Genomic DNA, 23848 nt, shown 5'->3' with positions numbered 1-23848 from the left:
ACAGGGGAAACAGTTTGCCTGGCTCTCAGCCTACCGGCACCTCAAAAGCTCACATTAACACTTTATTCCTCATTAGTTTAATCTTTACAAAAAACAAAGGTTAAAAATGACAATTGGCTGTTTTAACGGGGTTATGTGTTTGACTGTGAATAGGCTCTGAGCAGTTGCCAGGCAACCAGCAGAGAAGATACTGCTCCCAGCAAAGAAATAGTCCTGCAAGTAAGAGTATTTCCCGTGATATTTCATAATACTATTTTTTTTTAGATTATTTTGGGGGTTTTTCCGCTTTATAACAGTTGAGATCCACAAAAAGGAGAGAGAGATGACATGCAGCAAAGGACTGCAGGTTGAATTTGGACCCGGGTCCCTGCAGGACTCAGCCTCCATGAGGCGAACGGTCTTACTGGGTGAGCTAAAGGTCACCCCCGATATCACATAATACTTTGCAGAACCAGAATCCTGCAGCAGCAGGAATTAGAAACCTAAATCTGTGAAATCATAACATTACATTTACTGTATTTGAAGGCTGGTTATAAGTCTGATCTAATTGTAACAATATTCATCTGACTGCATTATAACATGCACGGATGTGAGGTGCAACTTTCCTTTCAAAAGACTTTCTCCAGTCTTTTCAGTCTTTTTCACCCACACAGCACTTAACATTAAAACCTGATATATCAACTGATATTAGCTAATTGCTGATATAATGTATTAACCAATATGAAGAGCAAAAGGCTACTGTAAGTAACATGTAACGTTTGAGGTCATTTACAGATAGTGTCCTTATTTTATAGTTTGTCCTACAGCGAGCACTGACAAGTCTCCAGGACAGTTTCTTAATATTTTTTTACATTCATGATTGCAAAAACAATAAATAAAAAGGTTTGCTTATGCCATGTGTTTATGGTAAAATGTAATAATGGCAGATTTGTAGTTCAGTTGTTTGTAAACTCAAATATGAATATCAGTGTCATCCTCATAAGTCCAGTATCAGATGTCTACACTAACAGAAATACAGTAGGTGTACTGAATAATGTTTCCATTTATTGTCTGTCTATCATGAAATTCACAGCTGGTTCCTAAAAAAGCCCCCTTTGGCTATAGTGTCATCTCATGACTTCATAAGTACCCTTGGTTCAGTGCAGCCCAGCTTTTTTTTTTTTTACTCTGTAACTTTGTTTTCCGAGCCTTGTGCTCTTCTGCATGTCTGCACACGCTCCTGACATCATGATGCCTTTTATTACTGCTTCATTTTGGGATTTCCATATCTGTGCCATAATAGCTCTGGACTCTTTTATTGGGCAAACATGATCATGTTCTGTAAGATACTGACATCTAGTGTACACCCCCCATTCTTGAGGCTTTAGCCTAAAAAATGTCTGAACATTTACACCCATGTTATAGAAATAGATAGAATAGAATAGAAATTGAAACAAGCTAGAGTGATATTAGATTAGATTAGATTAGATTCAACTTTATTGTCATTACACAGGTACAGGTACAAGGCAGCAAAATGCAGTTTGGGTCTAACCAGAAGTGCAATAGCAGTAAGTGCAGGATATACACTGGTTCATAAGTGTAGGACATGGATATGTACTGAATCAATATAGAAATTAATAATATTATAAGCAGAATTTTACAGATGGGTTTGTCCTATGAATATAAAATATACAGTATTGTGAGCAAGATTTACAGCTGGATATGTACTGAATATAATATACAGGTGGATATTACTATATAGATGACCAACCAAGGACTGGGCAGACTAACAAAGGCCAAAGATATGGACAGAGTCTTCTATTTGTGTTAGTCACACCACCTTTTCTGCTCTGTAAAGTCCTTTGAGTGACTAATGGACTGATTTTCCTACTCAAAACAATAAAAGCAACATTGACAATTAGTACCACATGTTACCTCTCACACGTTACCCAACACAACCTTTGGTATCTGTCTGAATCAAAGACTGTAAAACTAAGTTAGTACCATAAGGTCTTCCTAAAAGCTGACCACAGTTATTCAATCATATGACACAAATCACATGGTTCACAAATAAAACCCACCTCTGTCTGTTGATTGGAGCTCGCACTTCCGCGCCTCAGTGTGATTGGTTAACTGGCGGTTGCTAATGATTGTATGTGTTTTGGACATCTGAGGTTACATAGTCATGTGTTTTTGTTTGCGTTTAGTCGGACTGCTTTATCTTTTGGCTTTCTGACCTCAATGTAGAAACCATGCTTTTATACATTGCAACTGTTCTTCTGTGGGCTGTCGTAGGTAAGGGAATACATTTAATTTGCCACATTACTGTTAACGTTATATAGCTATCGTTAGCTAGCCAACGTTACATGTTATGAAAACAGCTAGCCGTTAACGTTAGTGTTAAAACAGAATTTTCATGCTTTTCCGTGGTTCAGGTTGTTAAATACTTACTTTACAGCAGTGGTAAATACATATACACGTATTCATATTCTAATGAAAGTGTCTGCCTCTCTCTCTCATGTGTATGCCATGCCAAACTATAGGCAAAAATGTGTTAATTTAGAGTTGACTAGCTTATCAAGGTATCCGCATGTATCCTTAAATATGGTGAAGACGAAGCTCTAGAAAGTTATCTTTTTTTCGCTTTACATGTAACACACCATGCTACATTTTATTGACTAAACCGTGTCATATAATTCTTCTTTCTGAATACATTGTCAGGGAGACTGTGGACAGTAAATGTCTGAAAGCTGTATTACAAATAAATGGCACCCAGTGAGTTGCTAACATAACCCTGCAAAATGACTTATAAAAGACTTACTGTACATTGTCTTCTATTACAGTTAAAAGAACGTAATTAGCTTGGCTTGATTCTTTGTAAGTGATAATAAGGACACTTCAGAGCATTCCCCAGGAAAGTTTATAATATTCCCTGTAACATTTAATCTTTTGTCCTTGTGCTTGAGAAGTCACAAACAACATACTAAAGTTTTGTTGTAAAGCATCTTTTTAACACGTATGTTCATTTTCAGCTACGGAGACAAAAGCAGTCCCTTCCCTTCCAAATTTTGGGAACAGCTATCATGTCAAAGGTAAGCAGTACAACATCAAGTTACACATTAAGGCCATTTCCTTCAGAATTTAGCCTAATCACAGTGCTATTTTACATTTCTGTTGTAGGAGTGATTTCTCTGCCATATGCTGAGATCAAGGAGCCATTTGAGGCCTGGTTTGACCTAGCGGCAAAGTCCAGCCGAATAGACTATTACCATGGTAAGAAACCTTTTGACCCGTGGCGGTTTTGCCTAAACCTGACTCTGTGTTTTTTCCCTGCTCTACTGAATTAATGATGTGAAACTGAGACGCTGTTGTGGCAGTCCAATGTGACCAGAGCAGAACATAGTCACTCATTACATAAACAAAGAAGTGAAAAAGAATGAATAAGCACTTTTGGGAAGTTATTCTGTTGACTCATGTTACATACTCATATGACTTTATGCCTGTTCTTTTCTGTCTCGTTCAAGCTCATCTTGCAAGTTGGGTATTTTATATACTTACCATCGCAAAGAGGTACAATGTCAGAATTTAAATTATAATCCCATATTGATAAGGAATTTTTTAATTATTTCCTTCCAGTAGCAACACTGTTCAAAAGATATTTATGGGGGCTTTAACACAAATATGTTACTTGTGTACACCCTCTTGCTTTCAACCTAACTTTATGTGTCTAGTGCCAAGTGTTACAACTATGTATGTAACTGTATTTATTATTACCTGAACAGAACAAATACATATTAACAAAATGATAACATCTTGACCAGAGGTGGATAGAATAACTAAAATAATGTAGAATAACTACATTACACTGTAAGTGAACCTATGAAAGCATGATCTTAGAATGCAAAAATGTGGACAATTAAACATTATTATTAGTTCTGTAACAGTTCAGTGAAATAAACATACACACACAGGTTGGGACATATTTATAAAATTAATTAATGGGGTTTCTGAAGGACCGACACACACTTACACACACACACACACATGGGAATGGTGGCACTTAGTAAAGGTAAAACAAATATTGGTTGTAAAATAAAGCTGGCACTTGTAAGTTATGGTTAAATGTAATTTTACACTGAGATATAAGAAGCTAATAATGTCTCGCGTTTAAATATCTCACATTGATCGTCAACAGGCCAGGTGTCAACCTACCAGTTGGGGGCAGCGCAGCAGTGGGGTGTTGCCTATAAAATCTCTCCTGAGACCACAGAGACGGAGCAGAATGTGATGAAGTGTTTCCAGATCAACGGAACAAAGGATGAAGCGGTCACGTCGCAGGCGTCGTTGCCTGATGTGCAGGGCTTCCAGGTCTGTGATTTGGGAAAAACGCTTTGAACACCAGACCACAGTTTTAAGATTGATTTGTGTAACAATAGTCCTGTCATCACATTCCACCAAAGTCTTTGCTAACCTTTAACACTTGTCACTTCATGGCACATCCCTGTTGCAACATATTCTGTGACCCACTAAAAGTGTGGGCTGAAGCTTTGTAAACAGACTTTAAGTGTAACTGTTTGCTACTTTTTTGCATGTGTTGTCTTGCGTTTTAACTATCACAGAATGTAGTGTTTCCCTGACATACAGATTTGAAAAGTCCTTTAAAAAGTTTTTCTCCAGATCCTTTTATTCTCACCCAGTTATTTACACTTAATGAGTGATATTCAGCCCGGGAAAACCAGGCTACATTTAAAAAAAGGCAAGGAAAAAAAAAAGGCCATCATGCACTTTAGAAAAAGACACAAAAGTGTTTATTGGAAATGTGTACTGCTCATCACCACCATCAACTCTTTTCAGATTTAATCTAACCATGAATTTAAAAAATACTCTGCATGTTGACAAGTCCAATGTTGATTCCCCTCCTACAGTTCCTGAGGATGGAGTACTATGGGGGTTCCCTGTGTGAAGTTTGGCAGAATGTGACCAGTGTGGGATTAAAGAAGAACACTTACACACTTTGGGTGACCCATTTAGAGAGAGGTGCAGCTGGAAAGGAAGAGCCAGCCACTCCGCTCCATTATGAGATGATGGGTTACAACACGCTGCTGGGGTCACATTATGACAAATACTATGTGGACTACAAAGAGTTCAGCACCCATGTGGACCCTAAAGTCTTTTCACTGCCTGAAGGTTTGTGCTCTGCTGCTGCTGCCATCAAGATGTTTTAGAAAGAGTTAAAGAAGAGAAAAAATAAAAACTTTGTTTACCTACAGGTATGAGCTGTGGCGGATTTCCTGGTCCAGGAGTGGAGCACCACTTGTTGGCCAATCCTATGAAAGAGCTCATCCACACCTCGGCATCAGTCCACACAGAACACATCTTCAACCATTTTAAGGACAAGTTCCAGCGTCGGTACCGCGATGAAAGAGAACATGAGGAAAGGGGGCACGCTTTTGTTCATAACCTTCGGTGAGAGGAACATTAAATAGTGCTAAGTTGTGACACTGCAGCATTACCATTTCAATCTCTTCTTAAAGGACATAATAGGAGTCCTGCGTGCATGCGTGTGTGAGACATTTTTAATTGAAGGGATACTGATGACTGTTTTCTTATTACTCTAGGTATGTCCACTCCAAGAACAGAGCAGGGCTGTCCTTCTCTCTGGCTCTCAACTCTCTTTCAGATCGCACCATGTCGGAGCTGGCCACCATGAGGGGAAGGAAACGAGGAAAGACCCCAAACAGAGGGCTCCCCTTCTTCTCAAAGCTTTACGAAGGAGTGAAAGTACCAGAGTCCCATGACTGGAGGCTTTACGGTACCTATATATAATCTAGAATGTTAGCCGAAGATGGAACTCCCTGGCAGGACATCCTAGTTTTTTAAGCTCCACTCTGCTCCTGCAGGTGCTGTGACCCCAGTCAAGGACCAGGCCATCTGTGGCTCCTGCTGGAGCTTTGCCACCACTGGAACAGTAGAGGGCGCTCTCTTCCTAAAGGTGAAAATGATATGCAAATTGCAGCCACTGGCCACATTTTCTTCTGTGGGCTACTTTCGTGTGCTCTTTGAAACCACAGCTGTTCAGCATGGCAACTCATTTATTCATCTTTTGGGAGACTTTTATTGTAGATATGTTTGGTGTTAATCTATTATTGGCACCATTCTAAATAATTCAGACTAATAAGATGCAGCTTGAATATTACTTTGGTTGCAGGGGAGTGGGTTATTTATGCAGAATAATGCAGAATAATTATGCCCATGTCTGGGTAAAATGTGACATTCTGTATCCAGGACACATTGTATTCATTTTAGTGAAATATTTCTGAATACATCTGCATCTGATTCTCTTTATTTAAGGTGCAGCTCTTGTGTGAAAAGAAGTCCTCTCCTTCAGAGGAGGGAGGTTCCGCAAAACGATTTGTCCTGCCTCTTTCATTCGAGTTAAATAGACTTAACAGTGTGCAAAAAAGAAATAAAAGTGAATGAATGTCAGCTTCGCAAGGAAAAGCTCAAAGGCATTCCTTTTACCGGGTTGCCGTGCAACTTTGATCCAAACATTGCATGGTTTAATTACACCCCATTGAAGTGACCAAACTCGTTCACTCTCTCACTCACACACACTTGATTTTTTCTCCTGCTTTGGCTTTAATTGAGATGGCATTAATGGGCATTTTTAAAGAGGCAGTTAACTGACTGCAGGAAAAAAAGGGGAAAAAAACATTTGGTATACAAATATATGGTTTTGAATTTAGAAGGCCTTACAGAGTCATTAAAAAGTGTGCGTCTGGGCGCAGGGTAATGTGTTGATGCTGTGCTATGGAATGAGAGAAAAGGAGGGTTATTATGAATTGATGATGGCTAGTTCATAATTGGCTTTTCTTTTCCTTTTTTAATGAAAGCAAACAGAGATTTTCAAGCCAATCTTGCCATTTAACATTGAACCTTAATATGTTTTACTAAAGTATAAACCACTGAGGGGGAAGATGTATTCGCTTATCTATTTATTTTAGTGTTCAACAGTTCGTCTTTGGGCCTTTGCCATCACGCAGCAGCAGGAAGTGACCTGCAGCATGGCACCCCCGGTCCCCACAGGCAGGTTCATAAACAAAGCCGCTACCCAGGGGCCAATTTTGAATGTACTTCTTCGTGATCTCACAGCGTCGGTTACAGCTGGTGGATGAATGTCCATTACAAACTTTGTTGTTGTGTCTCAAACCATCTGTCTTGTGTGCTCGCATTGTCCTTCAGAGAGTGGGATTCACGTAGAGCAGGACAGGTTAGTAAACCGCGTGCCGAGCGTGATCATGTTTTGTTCTCGTTTTTTTTTTATTTATTTTTTTTCCAGACTGGCTCCCTGCAGGTTCTGTCTCAGCAGATGCTGGTGGACTGTTCCTGGGGTTTTGGCAATAACGGCTGTGATGGAGGGGAAGAGTGGAGAGGCTACGAGTGGATCATGAAACACGGAGGCATCGAGACAACAGAAACATACGGAGCCTATATGGGAATGGTGAGATGACTCCAAGTTGTGATGGCTGAATCGGTTGAAGTCGAATAACCGGTAAAGTCAAAATGGATAGCACTGCGTTGAGACCTTTAAGATGGTTTTCATAAGAATGGCAGGCGACTGTGAGGGTGTTTCATTTTGGTTTACAAAGTAAAACACCCTCACACATGTGGTCCTCTTTATTTGAAGTGAATGGTGCATTTTCCATTAGTCTTTGGAAGTCTTTCTCTTTGGATTATCTTGGTAAGATGTTGGTAAGGAATCTTTGAGCTCATTTGACATCTTTACGGAGGCAGCGAAACTCAGTTGGGACATTTTAAACCAAGATTTGATTAAGCGATTCCATTTGTCTGCACCCAATTATGTCCAAGGAAAATATATTAAGGGGCCTCAAGAAATATTCCAACCAGTACAATGAGCCTTATGGATGCAGAATTTTTTCCAGTCCTAAAGGACTGTATTACGAAACAAGATTTGGATTTAATTATGTAACTTCAGGTTCAACCCTGGGTTTTCTATCACAACGGTGTATTACATGTTACCACGGTTGTTAGGGTCAGTGAAGCCGGGGAACTGAAAGAAATCCAGGCCCTAAAAAATGTTGCTCTTTATTCGTAGTACTGGCCCCGGCTGCACTAAAGGGTTCAATATTAAATGTTCTGTTTCCCTCTCTCAACAGAATGGATTTTGCCATGTGAACAAATCCCAGCTTACTGCAAAAATCCAGAGCTACACCAACGTGACATCAGGAGATGCCGAGGCCCTTAAGCTGGCTATCTTTAAAAACGGGCCGGCAGCTGTTGGTATCGATGCTTCACATCGATCATTTGTTTTCTACAGCCACGGCGTCTACTATGAACCGGCTTGTGGTAAGTTTACTTCTCACTCCCCTCTTTTTTTTTTTTTTAAACCGCAACAATGGACTTTCTTGCAATACAAATCGGGCATCCTTCTTGTTTTTCTTTTAGGTAATACCACCGATTATTTGGACCATGCCGTGCTCGCAGTGGGATACGGCTCCCTGAATGGGGAGCCATACTGGTTGGTAAAGAACTCATGGTCCACCTACTGGGGCAATGATGGCTACATCCTCATGTCTATGAAGGATAACAACTGTGGAGTCACCACTGATGCTACATACGTTACACTGGCATAGATGTGCCCTTTTTCTTCTGTGTATGACCAAATGTGCCACTATGTGAGTGCCTGAGGATGAATGATGCCTGATGCTGCATGTGTTAAGATGTTAACATGTGGTTATCAAATAAAACTGAGATACTTTGTGATAACAATGTGTTAAATTTTGCAGTTGAAGGGGGCACATAACTGCAGTGCCTTCATTTCAATTGTACAAAATACAGTACATGTGACATTTTTTGTTGTGCTTTTTAATCTGTTGCATTCAAATGCACTGGCCTGGAATCAATGCAATAAAGAAATCGTAAAGTTTTCTATTTGCCGGCTTCAATGACATCTCTGGTTGATCTAACATACTCAAATGCTGAGGTAAGGCATGCTATCAAGATGCAATGGTGTTAGATTGTATGAATTCAAAGAATGCTGGCCTCATGTCTTTTCTACAGAAATAACAGTTTTTGCCTGAGTAGCATGTTTTTATGTATCACAAATCCTAGACAGCCCTTAAACACTTAAAATTAAAAAAATTGTTAGAAATTCACAGATCGAAATTGTATACGCCAGTCATTTTAAACCACATGCTGATCACAGTTACATCCCATAGTATCCATAAAAACGTACAAATGAGCTACGTGAATCTGAGAACTTAGACTGAAAGTTAACTAGTACATGCAATTAAAATAGATTTTCTTTGTCTTGGCTTGAGAATGAGGACATAGAAAACGAGTCAGTTTGTTAAACACAGCATTAAGATACACCTAAGTTGGGTGCCCAGATAGCTCAGCTGGTAGAGCGGGCACCCATATAGAGGTTTGTTCGTTGAAGCAGCGGGCCCAGGTTTGACTCCAACCTGCAGCCCTTTGCTGCATGTAATCTCCCCTTCCACGTTTTCAGTTTTCCTGTCAATTAAAGGCCTAAAAAGCCCCAAAAAAATCAAAAAAAAAAAAAAAGATACACCTAAAGTATTCCACAAACAGTCCATAGACAAGTTATACTTTTATACAAAAATATTAAACGAGTGCTTTTACCTAATGCAAAAAAGTATTAATCCTTCAATCCTGAAACAGGAAGTCCTAACTATAGCTAATTAAGGGGACAATCTGTACTGCATTAGAAAGGAAGTGCTAAAGTTGTCTTGTCCAATCTGATTCATCAAACGAGCACAGGTTTAGAGATTTGAGCTCCGAGCTGATGCCATCAGATATATATTAAATTTGTGTGCCTGCAAAGTCTGTCTCACCACATATGCAAAATATATCAAACCATTTCTCAAAATTCGAATAAAAGGTGTAAACATCTGAGAAATACACAGGATTATACAGGACTATTGCTGATTTATGCGAGTATTTACCTGTACCAGCTAAAACAGTAGGCTGTCGATTTATCCCGGAAGCACACATAAGAATGCCTGTTCTGTGCATGTGCAGCTGCATGCTAGTTTGGTTTGCATAGAGCTCTTAATCAGATCCTGACATGTAATTGCATAGAGGATGTTACGTCATGTAAGTACTGTATCTGGTAACAAAGTTGAGGCTGTATAATAATGGGAAATGTGCAGCTTAGGCCAGACTGGCAAGGCGTCGTAACTCCCGCGGCTCTGTGCTGTTGGCTGATTGGCTCGTCTCCTCAGACATTTTAGGATTCTCCTTGTTGGGAGGCGACCTGTAGAAGACAAAACACTGAGCTGTTGGCAAAGCGAGATGATATCCTCTTCGGGGTCATGGAGGCTGAGCAGCATGGATGGATCAAATGCAATGAACGAAGTAAAAAAAACGTCACATGGTAATACCTCACGTCCCAGTTCTCTGCATCATCCACAGTGTCAGGCAGAGGTCTGTCGGCAGTTTCAGGCAGTGCCAGGCTCAGGACAGCACCCAGGAGTGGGGAGATACCGAAGATGACCAGAGGCATTGTGGGGCTATGGTCATGAAGCATGTTTATAATGGGAGCTAAGACACCACCTATCCTCGCAAACATACAGGATACACCTATTCCTGTTTGCCTGTAGGCAAACAAGGGAAAATCAGTTGTAGGCATCACCCACAGAGACTTTGGGATGATGTGTAGATGAGAAAAGTAATAAAACCTGTCTTACCGTAGCACAGTGGGGAAAATCTCAGCAGTGTACACATAGATTACAGCAAAGGAAGCTGTTATACCAAACTTCCCTACCATGGCAAGACCAGTTAGGACATTGGGATGATCTACAGACACAAGGAGGGAAATTATCAGTGATGAAATTCAAGTTCAAAAACCTTTATTTGTCCCCAAGGGGCAATTCATTTTGCTGCAGTAGCAAAAAATTGACACACAGTACATGACAACAAAGACGACAACATCAATTAAAATTCAGTATCAAACCAAATGGCGAAAATAAATGCCACAACATTAAAAGTTTAAACCCCAGTTTACCTTATGTGCCGACGTTACCTAGTCTTTCCAGAGTTAAGCAGAGAGATAGCAGAGGGGACGAAGGAGAATTTGTACCTATTAGTTTTGGCTGGTGGCTGGCCAAAACGGGAACCGGAAGGCAGCAAATTAAATTCTACATTTAGGGGGTGAGAACTATCGGACATGATGGATTCTGCCTTTTTAAGCACATGTCTGTTGTACAGATCAGTTGGTTTCATCTGCTGAATACCAATGATTTTGCTGCTAACTTTAATAACCGTTGCTAATTTGTTTTTCATTTTTAAATTCAGAGAAGCATACCAGCAAATACATGAAAAGGTAAAGATAGACTCAATAAAAGATTTATAAAACAATGTCATCAGGGATCTGTCCACTTGAAACTTAGCTAGCTTTCTCAGACAGAAGAGACGCTGCTGACTTTTCCTACTCATCATGTCTGTGTTTAGTTCAAAGGTCAACTTGTTATCAACGATGATTCCCAAGTACTTGTATGATTCAACAATTTCAACCTCTATTCTATCTAAGACAATTATAGATGGAATAGAGGTTGAAATGATCATCATTCATTCAGGTTAAATATATTTAAGTCAGTTATTTCAGGATGGGATGAAAAGCGGATGTTTCCAAGGTTTGAAGAACGATCACAGTCCTGTTAGAACACCACAAAGACACAGTGTCCAACCAACCTGCAGGGACAGCAAGCATGAGCATACAGGCGAGCCCCCCAGTAGCCAGGAATCCGGTTTGGGAGAGTCTGCGACTTAAGGGCAAGACAAGCAGGACAAGAGAACGAGCCGGGATCTCAATCAACCCAAACACCAACTGGGTCAGGTAGAGGTTTGTCCCTAACTTGGACACGCCCAGAGAGAGGCCGTAATACACCAGCACATTCACAAACCTAGGGTGCAGAGGAGGAAGAGAAAGAAAATGGTCAAAGGACTATAGAATGATTTGTTACTGACATAAAACACACATACAAACTGTATTTAGGTAGGCGTGCATGCAGACATACACAGGCAATTTAGCCTACCAGATGTAGGACAAGATGATAGTCCTCTTCCTCATCTGAGGTGTTCGTACTAGATCCACTGCTGAATAACTTTGCTTCCCTCCTTCCAAAATCTGACACTTCTCAACCTGGACACACGAAAAACAAAAACATTCGAAAGACAAGGCTGATGTGGTGATGTTCTACATTTATCTTATGTTTCAAAAATCCAACAAAAATCCACACAGAGTGGTCTCAATCATCTCAACTTACTCTTGGTAAGATTTAAATCTGCATTAGGAAACATGGACTTGGGGCTGTGAGCCACATTCTGTGTATAAAGAAGTTGGAATGCATTGAGAGATGGACTTCACATTGTTGGTTTTTGGTCTTTTTATGAGTCTCTTGGCAATAATAACAATTTATATAATAAAATAACCCACTGGGATCAGTGGTTCCCAAACAATGTCCTCACATTGTCAAAGACCCCAAAACTGGCACAAATAATACCACGGATCACCATTTGATGACCTTTTGTCCCAGGGGCCCCCATCTGATAGGAGTTTTGCTTTTGACATGTTTTATTACAGAATGTGCATAAAAATCCATTACCAAAATATTTATACATTCTGTCACTGTGTCACTTATGGATGGAATTAAAGTGGAAACCCCCTGGAACGCCCTCAAGGACCTATGGGTGTTAGTGGGACTTAGGTTGTGCCACTTTGGGAACCACTGGCTTAGATAGCACAAGAGGGTATGCAGAGAGACACACGTGTACAGCAGGAGGTAAGACCCGGCCGTTAACAAGTGCTGCCTTGCGGAGGAGTGCGATGGCTTCCTCCATCCTGTCGTTGGCTAACAACCATCTGGCAGACTGAGGAAGCACCCTGATAGGAGATAGAGAGAGCGTGACAGTAGAAGGGGAAAGAAGGGAGACGAGAAAGAGTGGACAGAGGCAGCGGTGAGTGCCAGAAATAAGAGCAGAGGATAAAATGTGGCTCACAAAGAGGTTATTCATGCACTCAATACACAGTGGATTTAATGTTCAGACCCACCATATGTAGAAGATAAGCAGGAAGCCTGGGGCTGATATAGCCAGTTGCAACTTTCTCCAGTCTCGTATCAAGTAAGCTATGCCTGCTAACAGCATGTAGCCCAGACCAAACGCATAGTCAGTGAAGATACCGGCTAGCATGCGCCTCTTGGTGCACGTCCACTCAGTGCCTTTGAAAAAACAGTGCAGGGTTTGGAAGGGGATGAGGGGAGGAGGGGAGGAAAGGAGAGGTGAGGAGGGATCGTGGGGAGTGGGTGAAACTGAGGTTGTGGTGTGGAGCTTTAAGCTAAGTGGAAAGAGTGGCAAGGGTTTGATTTGTGGGATTGGGCAAAATAGCACAATAAAGCATGAGCCATTACACCTCGAGTACAATATCTGCAGATCTGACAAATGAAATCACTCCTTCCTCTAATTGATACTGAACAGTTGTGCTTGCTAGTGTTGTCTGTTTCAATCATCCATATGTGTGGAAACTAGACAAGCTACAACATAGTCTGCCTAGAATCTATGTTTTGTTAGTACCAAGTACAAAGGCGTTGATGATGACTCCGGAAACCGTGGTGCCAACCAGAAAGCGAAGAATGACATAGATGGAGAAGTTAGGCGCAAAGGCCACAGCGACTCCAAACCCAGTCTGAAGAGCGATGGACAGCAGGAGGATGAAACGCCGGCCGTACCTTGCACAGAGAGAGGAGTAAACAGGAGCTTGCACAAGCATAAATGAAACCATAGGTGAACATTGTAACAGTGTAAGACCGGGCTCTTTAGGTCAGTGTAAGTGTGTGACAACTTTCACACATTGCCAACACACCTTTAGGAATTTCAGTAGTATGTGAGAGTTTAAGTGTCCCGGGAACATGTAAATTTCTGTCATACAGAAAAACTGTTATTGTTCTATGACATAAAACCATTTTTCCCAGGATGTTTTAGGTACAGACATCAACTATAAGCTTAATTAAACATGTCAGTCTTCAGTGAAACCTTGTCAGTCAATCCCTAGAGTGTATTCAGCTCTGTGAGTCAACAGCATGACTTGCCCTTCTTACAAATGTGTAGCATATGCCAAAGACTTCACATGTGTCAGCCCCTGAAGCCCCCTGAAGCCAGACCCTTAGGAACTTAAGGGTCTGGCTGTGTGTTTTATTTGTACAAAGTCAGAGGCTACAGTGTTCCAGGCTAAAAGAGAACAACAAAGCCTACCTGTCAGCCATGGCTCCAAACAGGACAGATCCCACCAACAGGCCAAACATGTAGATGGATGAACTGAGACTGTTTAGTCCAGCGTTATTACACACCAGGTCCCACTGGTAGAAGGAAAAACCAAAGAAGCATGTAACAAAACTTTTATAGACTGGTGACTGTGCGAGTGTTCAAACAGGAGTCACTTGTGTGTCTACTCCAAAGTTAGTCCATATTGACATTATGAAATGTACCAACTGTCATTAGGGAAATGGGAATTTGCACCATTGGAGAACAAATATTAACAGATATAAGTGTGACTCCTGCTTTATTGAGGTTCCCTGTGTCCAAACATATCTTTATAGAAGTAGGTTGGGGAGTTCTCTTCTTTGTTTTCTTGCCGAAAGTTAGGCACCAATGGCTCCCTAGATGGTTAATCTGGACTTGTATGGTACTCAGTTTATCTGTCATCCCAATTATACAAGGACTTTGTGCGTGAAATCTATGGGGTGCTGTTTGTAAAGCGGCTCACGCTGAAAATAACAGCAACATTTTGTCACGTTTAGCTTCAAAAAATGTTTCAAAAACTGCTATGAATTGTTTTGGGTCAGTTTTTTGCACATTTACAACAATATTTGTCAATTTAGAGATATTTTAAATAGTTAAATCCAAATATTAAACATTTCACCTAAATGTTAAATGTTAAATCTAAATGTTAAATCTAAATTTAAAACTAAATGTTAAATCTAAATCTAAAACTAAATTTTAAATGTTAAATCTAAATCTAGATGTTAAATGTACATCTTAAATGTTAAGTCTAAATCTAAATGTTAAATCTAAATTTAAATAATCTAACCCTAAATGTAAATGTAAATGTTAAATGTAAATGTTAAATCTAAATGTTAAATATAAGTATAAATAAAAATGTTAAATATAATTTTTAGATCTAAAGCTAAATGTCAAATGTAAATGTTAAATCTAAAAGGTTAAATCTAAATCTAAATGTTGAATCTAAATGTTAAATCTAAATCTAAATCTAAATGTTGATTATAAATATAAATGTTAAATCTAATTGTTAAATCTAAAGCTAATTGTTAAATCTAAGTGTTAAATCTAAATGTTTCAGGTGAAACTATATATTTAACTAATATGACCATTGGTGTAACCGGAAATACCAAAATAAAAGCTTGAGGAGGTGTCAAAAAACGGAGTCTTGGACATGGATTTTTGCGACTAACTAAAATAATAAACATACATGAACAGTATTTGAAGAGTACTTTGAGTTTTTAGTGTCACTTTTATAAAGGGTGTGGGAATTATGACCTGTAGCTACTTTAATACTTTAATATTTAGATTTAGATTTAACATTTACATTTGGATTTACCATTTGGCATTTAGATTTAACATTTAAATTTAACATTTACATTTAGATTTAATATTTAGATTAAGATTTAACATTTAAATGTAACATTTAGATGTAGATTGAATATTTAGATTTAACATTTAGGTGTAACAATTATTATTTGGATTTAACTATTTAAAATATCTCTAAGTTGAAAAATATTGTTGTAAATGTACAAAAAAGTGATCCTAAAAAAACCATAGCATTTTTTAAAACATTGTTTGAAGCTAAATGTGACAAAATGTTGCTGTTATTTTCAGCTCGAGCCGCTTTACAAACAGCACCCCATAGTAATCCCTGTGTGGCCTTAATACTTTGTGATAAAGTCCACTTTTGTTTTTGTTTTCTTTATTTATAAAAGAAGTTCGCCCAGATTTGGGTGATTATCATGCAATAGGAGCAAACGGATGATTCAATGTGAGTGGACAACTTATTCCACCAGTTTCCATGCAGGAACATTAAAGTTTCATACTTTTCATCTCCGCACATCAACAGCATCCTACTGTACCTCGGTGACTGTTGTACTCTGGAAAGTGTCCTTGCTGTACACCCATCCCTGGCTGCATGGGACACGCTCAGTCCAGTTGCTCTCCAGCAGATCATCGGATGAAAAGCAGGAGCCCTCCGAGAGGCTGAAGTTCAAGCTGAGCGTACCGAGAAAATGGGACTTATTCCCGGCTACTGAGATCGAGCTCTCCCGGCAGCGGTGGGGCGGCGTGGATCCAGTAAAGACGCTCACCATCATATGGAACGCGAGGAGGATCTGGGGTAAACAAATCCAGATGTACAGAATTTTCTGATATTTTCCAAAGCCTCCGATAGCAGAGAGGATCTGGTCGAAATTCATTTTTTGGGGAAATATAGGTCAATTTGGAGGCTCTATTCCAACGGATCAACCAGTGGAGGCGGAAGGCTGACAACAACAAGTCAGAGGGGCGAAGGGGAGCTGTGTGTAGATCAGGAGGTATGGTCTGCATCAATTCCCATGTGCTGCCTTTGTCAGTACAGTTGACAACCGTTACCAACATGCACCTTTATCAGTCTTGAAATGACTTAAAGAAAACCCCAATCTTCCTGTGGACACGTCTCATCTCGCTGCAAGCAGTGTTATCCAATTATCTCCAAACGAGGGTTCAGACAAGTCGATTAATAAAGTGCAAAGGTGTATCAGTCCCCCCGTCCCCCCCACTCCAAATAATCAGACAAGCATCAGCTTCATGCATGGTACACTACATGCAAAATTGCCCTCGTTGGATCCGTTATTCAAAATGTTAGAAAGTGGAAAAGTGATGCATCAAACAAATTGCCACTATATATGGATGATGTTGTTTTTCACACGACGCTAAATCTGCAGAAACCCACAGCCTGCAATGGCAGCAGGGGGCGCAAGTTTGTAGAATAAAATACCTTTTATTGTCACTATGTACATGTACAACGAGATTAAAAGAAACTAATTTTCCAGTGACATTTATGTAAAATAAAAATAAATATAGCACCATGTAGACCTATCCTTTATAGGTACATGGCAAATAGTCTCATTACAAAAAAACACAACAAGACGCTCAAATGCAAGACTATCTGTGATTCTGTAGGCGAATTCATTTATTATAAAGCTTATTCTTCAATGAAATCATTTAAGCAACGATTGCACGTGCTGCCATCCACCATCCATGTTGAGTAGAGGCTACCACATTGTTTATGTGTGGTACACAACACATTAATGTGCAGCAAAAAGTGCGTTTTCACACTGTTCTGTACGCCTTGCAACTTCACAAAACATATGCACAAATTTTCCAAAACACAAGAAAAATTAAGAAAATAACTTCATTCATTTAACAACCACGTGCACAGCGTTCGACAAACGTGATGCAAAAAGGTAACACACAACACAAGCAAATGCATAAAACGCGATGCAATTAAAAAAAACGATGCAGGCAGAAACGCACACACACCACAAAACACATGCAATTACAAAACGCGTTGCATAAAGATTGCACAACGGAAGTCTTCCAGGCCTCTAGAGGGAGAGCAAAGGATCAGCTGATTTTCGACCGAGAGAGCGCGAGAGGGAGAGAGAGAGAGAGAGAGAGAGAGAGAGAGAGAGAGAGAGAGAGAGAGAGAGCTTATGAGAGGGTTGTTTGGACCAAAGGTGAAGATGGTTAGTAGGCTACAACATTGTGTGCCTGATCTTTTTAATCTTTCAGTGGTAAGGATAACTAACTACTTCATTGGGCATCTGAGTGTTCTGATTGCATTGACGTTAGTTTCCTTTTCTGTGAGTTGTCTCCACATAGAGTAGAATACTGGATTGATCAGTGAGGTAACTTAAGAGGAAGGTGGAGAGAGGACGAGGGGGAAAAGGAGGGGGAATAGAGAAGGTGTGTAAAAATAAATGGGAATTATTCCACGTTTAGTGGGAGGGGTTGAAGAAAACAGGGATAAAATGTGAAGATGAAGGACGAAAGGAAGCCGTGAAAGGACAGTAAGATGAGGTCATGTTGTCCTCGGGTCACATTGAGCAATTAGATGCTCAAGGCGAAATAAATAGCAGTGCGTGTAATGGCCAATTTGGATATATGTTTGTCATGTGTGTAGTGTGTGTGTGTGTGCGGTAGGGCTGCGTGAATGGTTGGTCAAGTCAGTCTTTTAGTATGGGCCTTTACCTTAAATTTTATACAATAAAGAATCAACCATACGACGACGGCGGACCTCATTATTTGCACCAGCAAGGGCTTCAGATTTCCTCCAGTGGCATTATTTGTGTACAGATGTGTGTACAGTGTCTCTCTGCCGCAACAGCTTCCCCTGGGTTTTGTTGTGCGTGTGGCAAAAACATTAGATTTCTCAAAGATGTGGCACACAAAGTCCCTAAGGACCATTGCACATGCCTAGTGCTGGTAAACAGATTTTTAATTGCATTACCGAAAAATCAGTCGTTAGAAGAATTGGTTTGAAAGACAATTGTGTTCTTCTATTGAAATACTGTGTACCTCTGCACCATGTGGTCACATGTCATTACATATCAGCCGTGTTCTCTCAGTCTGATATCATTTTCCACACAGGACTCCCAAGTCAAAGGCTGCAGCAGACCGCTCCGTCTCTGAAGATCCTCCACAGAGTCCCTGACGATGGTCATCTCCACATTTGCATTTACTCAAACTGGCCCAACTCCTCCGGTGTGACTGGGAACTCACAGTCAGTTCCACCAAACCTGGAAGCAAAATATGCATATCAGTGAAGCTAAATTATTTGAAAATTCATATATATTTATTATACAGGAAAGTCCCAATGATACATTTAAAGAAAGGTTTGACTCGGGTATATTCATTAGAAAAAGTAACATTATATTACAATATAAAACGGGCCTGATTCAGTTTAAAAACTGGTTTTCAGCAGGTTCCTGTTTTGCAGAAACATAAAACATGGTTACAACAAGTCAGGACAAACATTAATAAGACATGGATATAGAAAATAGATTTCGACAACTGAAAACCACAATACAGTTACATAAGGACAAAAACATTTGTACAAGACATCAGCTGGGCTAAATAAATACGGACAATGCAAACAAGGCTTGGATAATACATAAACAAATTAATTTATGTGGGCAAAAAAAAATATTGGAATTTCTTCTCAATTTAGATGTTAAAGTTGGTGAAAATACAGTGCAGTAATTTAAATTCAACATATCAATAGCAAAGATAAATTGGCCTATTTTTGAAAAAAAAATATATGCTTACACATTGAAGATAAGCTTACTATACAAGGTAGCCTTCCACATGTAATATACATTAGAGTATACAATATGTGCTGTAGGGGGACCCTACTCTGTCACTTTTTCAGCTAAGGGGTCCCTGGCCTAAAAAAGGCTGCTCCACTAGTATTATTGTACTTTACATTTTGTAACAAATATTTGAAAATAAAGTAACTTTTTGTCAAACCAAGAATAGTATTAATATTAGAGTAATGGCTGTCATGAGGTAAAAAGATGATGACAGAATCATTTTTAGAATCTTGATTTTTAGGGGAAATTATTTGGACTAAAAGCTACTCAACATGCAACTGAATGTACTTGCTTTTTTAGACAGTAACTGGAAGAAAATGGGATTAAAGAGGAAGACTCGGTTTTGATTTAAGAAAAAAAAAAAACTGTGACACCTGGTTTACCAGATGGACAGCAAGACCGGTTACCAGGTCTGATGGCATGCATGTTCCACTTTATCAATCCAGTCAATCCAGTATTGAGACCTAAATCAGAATTAGAATCAGAAATCAGAATCAGAAACACTTTATTATATATATATATATATATATATATATATATATATACTTTAGTATAAATAATCAAGTAGAAATTTAAATAAAGAAATATAAGGAGTGTGGATATGTACGCGATTTACATAGTTAAAGGGATCTTATGATATGGCATTTACATAATTAAGGAGTTGTAATGGTGAAAAGTAATAATAATAATAATAATAATAATAATAATAATAATAATAATAATAATGGTAGCAGTAGAGTATTGCACACATTTTAGGCCAGTGTTATTGCACAAAACAGATAATATTGTCCAGTTTCAACCTCACTAAGTGTGTGTGTATCAGACACTTAGAGGAAGGCGTTGTAATGTTTGATGGCCACAGGCAGAAATGACTTCCTATGGTGCTCTGTGGTGCATTTTGGGAGAATGAGTCTTTTACTGAAAGTGCTCCTGTGTTTGAGCAGCAAGCCCTGGAGTGGGTGCGAGACATTGTCCAAGATGGCATGTAGTTTGGACAGAATCCTCCTCTCCAACACCCCCGACAGAGAGTCCAGCTTCACCCCCACAACGTCACTGGCCTTGCGGATCAGTTTCTTGAGTCTGTTGGCGTCTGCTACCCCTCAGCCTGCTGCCCAAGCATGCAACTGCAAAGAGGATAGCACTGGCCCCCACAGACTCATAAAGGACCTCAGCCTCCTCCTTTGGCCCCTACTGTAGAGGTAAACACAGACATTAGAAATTTAGTTCTTTTTAAGGTGATGCAGAGCCATGTTATGGACTCAAAATGTCCCATTTCAATGGTCATTATGAAACAACTGTAAACCTAAGAGCCACAAAAAAATGTAACTATAAAGATTTGATGTTATAGCATTTTCACACATGGTACGTTTTATGTAAAAGCTAACAAAGCTACATATTGATGTCAGGCTATAAAATTGAACTGTTTCAATAAAAAATGAAAGAATAGAAGAAGGACTATTTCTTGCCCATGGCAGTGAGACTCAAACTCCCCTTGCCCTTAATTGGCTCAAAATTTGATTCAGATTTCATATTTAATTCTGTCTAAGAACTACTAGATTATTATAGAAGTGGGTCAAATGTTGAAATAAATCAGTCAAATCTAATCATGACCTCTTCATATTTTAAACAAAATATGATATGATCTATTGTATGTAGCTACTAATTAGCATTCAACCAGTGTGGTGTGTTGAACCCTTTTATTTTGCGAACACAAATACATACAATCACATATGATATAATTTTTGTGCCAAAAACTGTGCATTTTTGCCACATGAGCCACAAAACAGTGCTCTGGTGTTGGCCACAGAAGGGCCGAAACATGAAATATTGACATTGATATGGTGAATTAAGTTAGTCAACTAAATAACAAACAAAAATGACACGTAAAAAAGAGAAAGGTTACATCAGAGGAATGGGAAATGTTGTTTAGTGACTGCTGATCGTGTGTCTCTCTGTATTTGAATGTTTACCATGTGTGTTGTTTAAGTATTTCACTTTAATCTTTATTAAATATTAAAAGTAAGAGTCAAAAGTCAAAGTTTCTTAAAGATTAAAGTCAGAATTCGGACTTTAATCTCAAAATTCAGACTTTCTTCTCGGAATTCTGAGATTAAAGTCAGACTTCTGACTTGAATCTTTAACCTCAGAATTCTGAGAATAATTTCATAATTCTGAGAATAAAGTCAGAATTCTGACTTTAATCTTTATTAAAGATTAAAAATCAGATTCAAAAGTCAAAGTTTATCAAAGATTAAAGTCAGAATTCTGACTTTAATCTCAGAATTCTGACTTTATTCTTAGAATAAAGTCAGAATTCTAAGATTAAAGTCAGAATTCTGACTTTAATTTTTATTAAAGAATAAAAGTCAGAGTCAAAAGTCAAAGTTTATTAAAGATTAAAGTCATAATCTTGGAATTCTGAGAATAAAGTCAGACATTTTTCACCAGTGGCCCTAATCCTCTTCCGTACCGTTGGCCACCGCAACAACGAGATTAAAAGCAACTCATTTTCCAGTGCCAAAATTTATGTAAAATAAAAGAAATACAGCAACATGTACATCTATCCTTTAGGATAGGTACATGGCAAATAGTCTCATTAAAAACAACCACAACTCTGTAGGGAAATTAATATATCATAAAGCTTATTCTTCACTGGAAGCATTTAAGCAACAGTTGCACGTGCTGCCATCCACCATCCATGTTGAGCACATTGTCTATGTGTGGTACAGAACCCATTAATGTGCAGCAAAAAGTGTGTCTTGACACTGTTCTGGGGTCTTTCTGACTGAGAAGAAACCTTAAGGTTCATCAGCCCTTTGGTGTGTGTTTCCATCAGTCCACTGACATGATATAGGGAGGAGCTGAAAACAGTCCCTCTGCTCTCATCTGCTGTTGGAAGTCTAAATTACAGTGAGATTTGGAATTCATCGTGTCAGGAAGGAACTATAAATCAGAATGGACTGTGTACTCTGCTTTTCTACTACTGTATAAATGTACAGAAAGATGAGAAATATCAGAATGGCCTTCTGTAAAAATGTAGGGTGTGATGGACATCACTACATTTATAGAGGAAGATGCCATTCTGATTCTACTTTATTTCTCTTGTACATTTTATTGACATGCTTTTGTGGTAAAATATTTTAGAATGTGTCATTGCATGTCTCATGTAGTTCTCTCATTGACCGTTTGGTCGACATAAAGCCCTCAAAAAGTCAGCAAAAAAGTTATTTATCCATCGTAGAGTTTGGTATGCTATGGGAGGTAATTGTCCATTCTTATAGATATATAGCTATATAAATAAAGCACATTTACATTACACTGTGGGCAGAAAAATAGGCCCCATTACCATCGTGTGCCACACTTTGGGGCCCATTGTGAGCCTGTACATTGGCAGACAGTGGCATTGTACATTAAATAATATATTTACATATCTACCTATCTATCTATCTATCTATCTAGATTACAAAGACCAAAGAATAATACAAAAAGGGCCCCACAGGCCCCACAGTAGCACAAGGTCACTGTAAGCTCACCCTATTAAACCACAGTGTTTACGTGTGTGTTCACGCTATGACGGTGGAAGGATACTTGCATGCTTATATGTAGATAGAATGTAACAGCCTAACAAATGTTACATTACTAGTAAAAATTGTAAAAGACTGAAATAGTGTGAGAAAAGGCTAACTAACGACGTGTCCTTTGATTTGATGAGAACGAAGAGAGGCTCAGGGTTCAATTGAGAATTAAGAAAAGGTTTAATGAAAACAGCACGATGAAAATGATGAGACAAAGTCAATAAAACCCGAAACATGCAAACACCGCAGCTTACATTGGACTGGATCCATGCTTCCCCCTGATGAAGTCACATGAGACCAGTGTTGAATATTCCTAAATCACACACATGTATCACCTGCGCCTGGGGGCGGTTCCTTTTCACCTGGTGCATTCAAATCTATTCTCATTGGTCCGCTGTTGGCACGGTAACACGTTGAGCGCATCTTTGCTGTCCAATGAGGAAGGAGGGAAAATGCATATTATCCTAAGCTGGCTGCATCATACATAAACAGAAATACATTGTTTTCAAAACACTTCACTTTTTATAACTCAACACCAAAAATACCCAAATACATGTACTGGATGATTTGGAAGTAGGTTCCCAGTTACATGTCTTTTATTAACGCTCGCCTGTCCCCTTCCTGTTGTGGGTGCTCATGACATCACTGGTGCTCGAGACAGAAGGTTTGGGTGGCAGCTGAGAAAAAAAACTGTCAAGTCAGATTCCGGAAGTGGTTAGAAACAAAGCGTTGCTTTAAAAATTAAAAGCACAACAAGTCTATTCCAAATTTACTAAATAAACCAAGAATGAAAAGTCTGGGCAAGTGAAATCTTGAGGTGGTCATAACCAGTAACCA

At 39.2% G+C, this 23848-nt stretch overlaps 2 protein-coding genes across 2 annotated transcripts; one reads left to right on the top strand and one right to left on the bottom strand.

Annotated features, from left to right (window-relative positions):
- Nucleotides 1–2072: 2072 nt before the first annotated feature.
- Nucleotides 2073–8926, top strand: zgc:110239 (uncharacterized protein LOC550326 homolog). Its single transcript, XM_034891960.1, has 11 exons — nt 2073–2274; nt 3012–3071; nt 3160–3252; nt 4175–4347; nt 4905–5166; nt 5250–5445; nt 5598–5791; nt 5880–5971; nt 7319–7480; nt 8157–8346; nt 8446–8926. The coding sequence occupies exons 1-11, from the start codon at nt 2232–2234 to the stop codon at nt 8631–8633; spliced, it is 1653 nt and encodes a 550-aa protein (XP_034747851.1). The 5' UTR covers nt 2073–2231; the 3' UTR covers nt 8634–8926.
- On the bottom strand, nt 8795–16797 carry si:dkey-166k12.1 (solute carrier family 22 member 13). The gene is made up of 12 exons (XM_034891962.1): nt 16161–16797; nt 14272–14375; nt 13594–13748; nt 13073–13241; nt 12790–12904; nt 12057–12163; nt 11713–11924; nt 10710–10818; nt 10404–10616; nt 10064–10276; nt 9572–10011; nt 8795–9372 (listed from the first exon to the last, which is right to left on the bottom strand). The coding sequence occupies exons 1-10, from the start codon at nt 16497–16499 to the stop codon at nt 10174–10176; spliced, it is 1626 nt and encodes a 541-aa protein (XP_034747853.1). The 5' UTR covers nt 16500–16797; the 3' UTR covers nt 8795–9372; nt 9572–10011; nt 10064–10173.
- Between the last annotated feature and the right edge of the window lie 7051 nt (nt 16798–23848).

The sequence above is a fragment of the Etheostoma cragini genome, chromosome 14 (genome assembly GCF_013103735.1).
Source record: "Etheostoma cragini isolate CJK2018 chromosome 14, CSU_Ecrag_1.0, whole genome shotgun sequence".
Classification (NCBI taxonomy): domain Eukaryota; kingdom Metazoa; phylum Chordata; class Actinopteri; order Perciformes; family Percidae; genus Etheostoma; species Etheostoma cragini.
The sequence above is the reverse complement of the archived record's forward strand: the minus strand, read 5'-3'. Positions and strand labels throughout refer to the sequence as shown.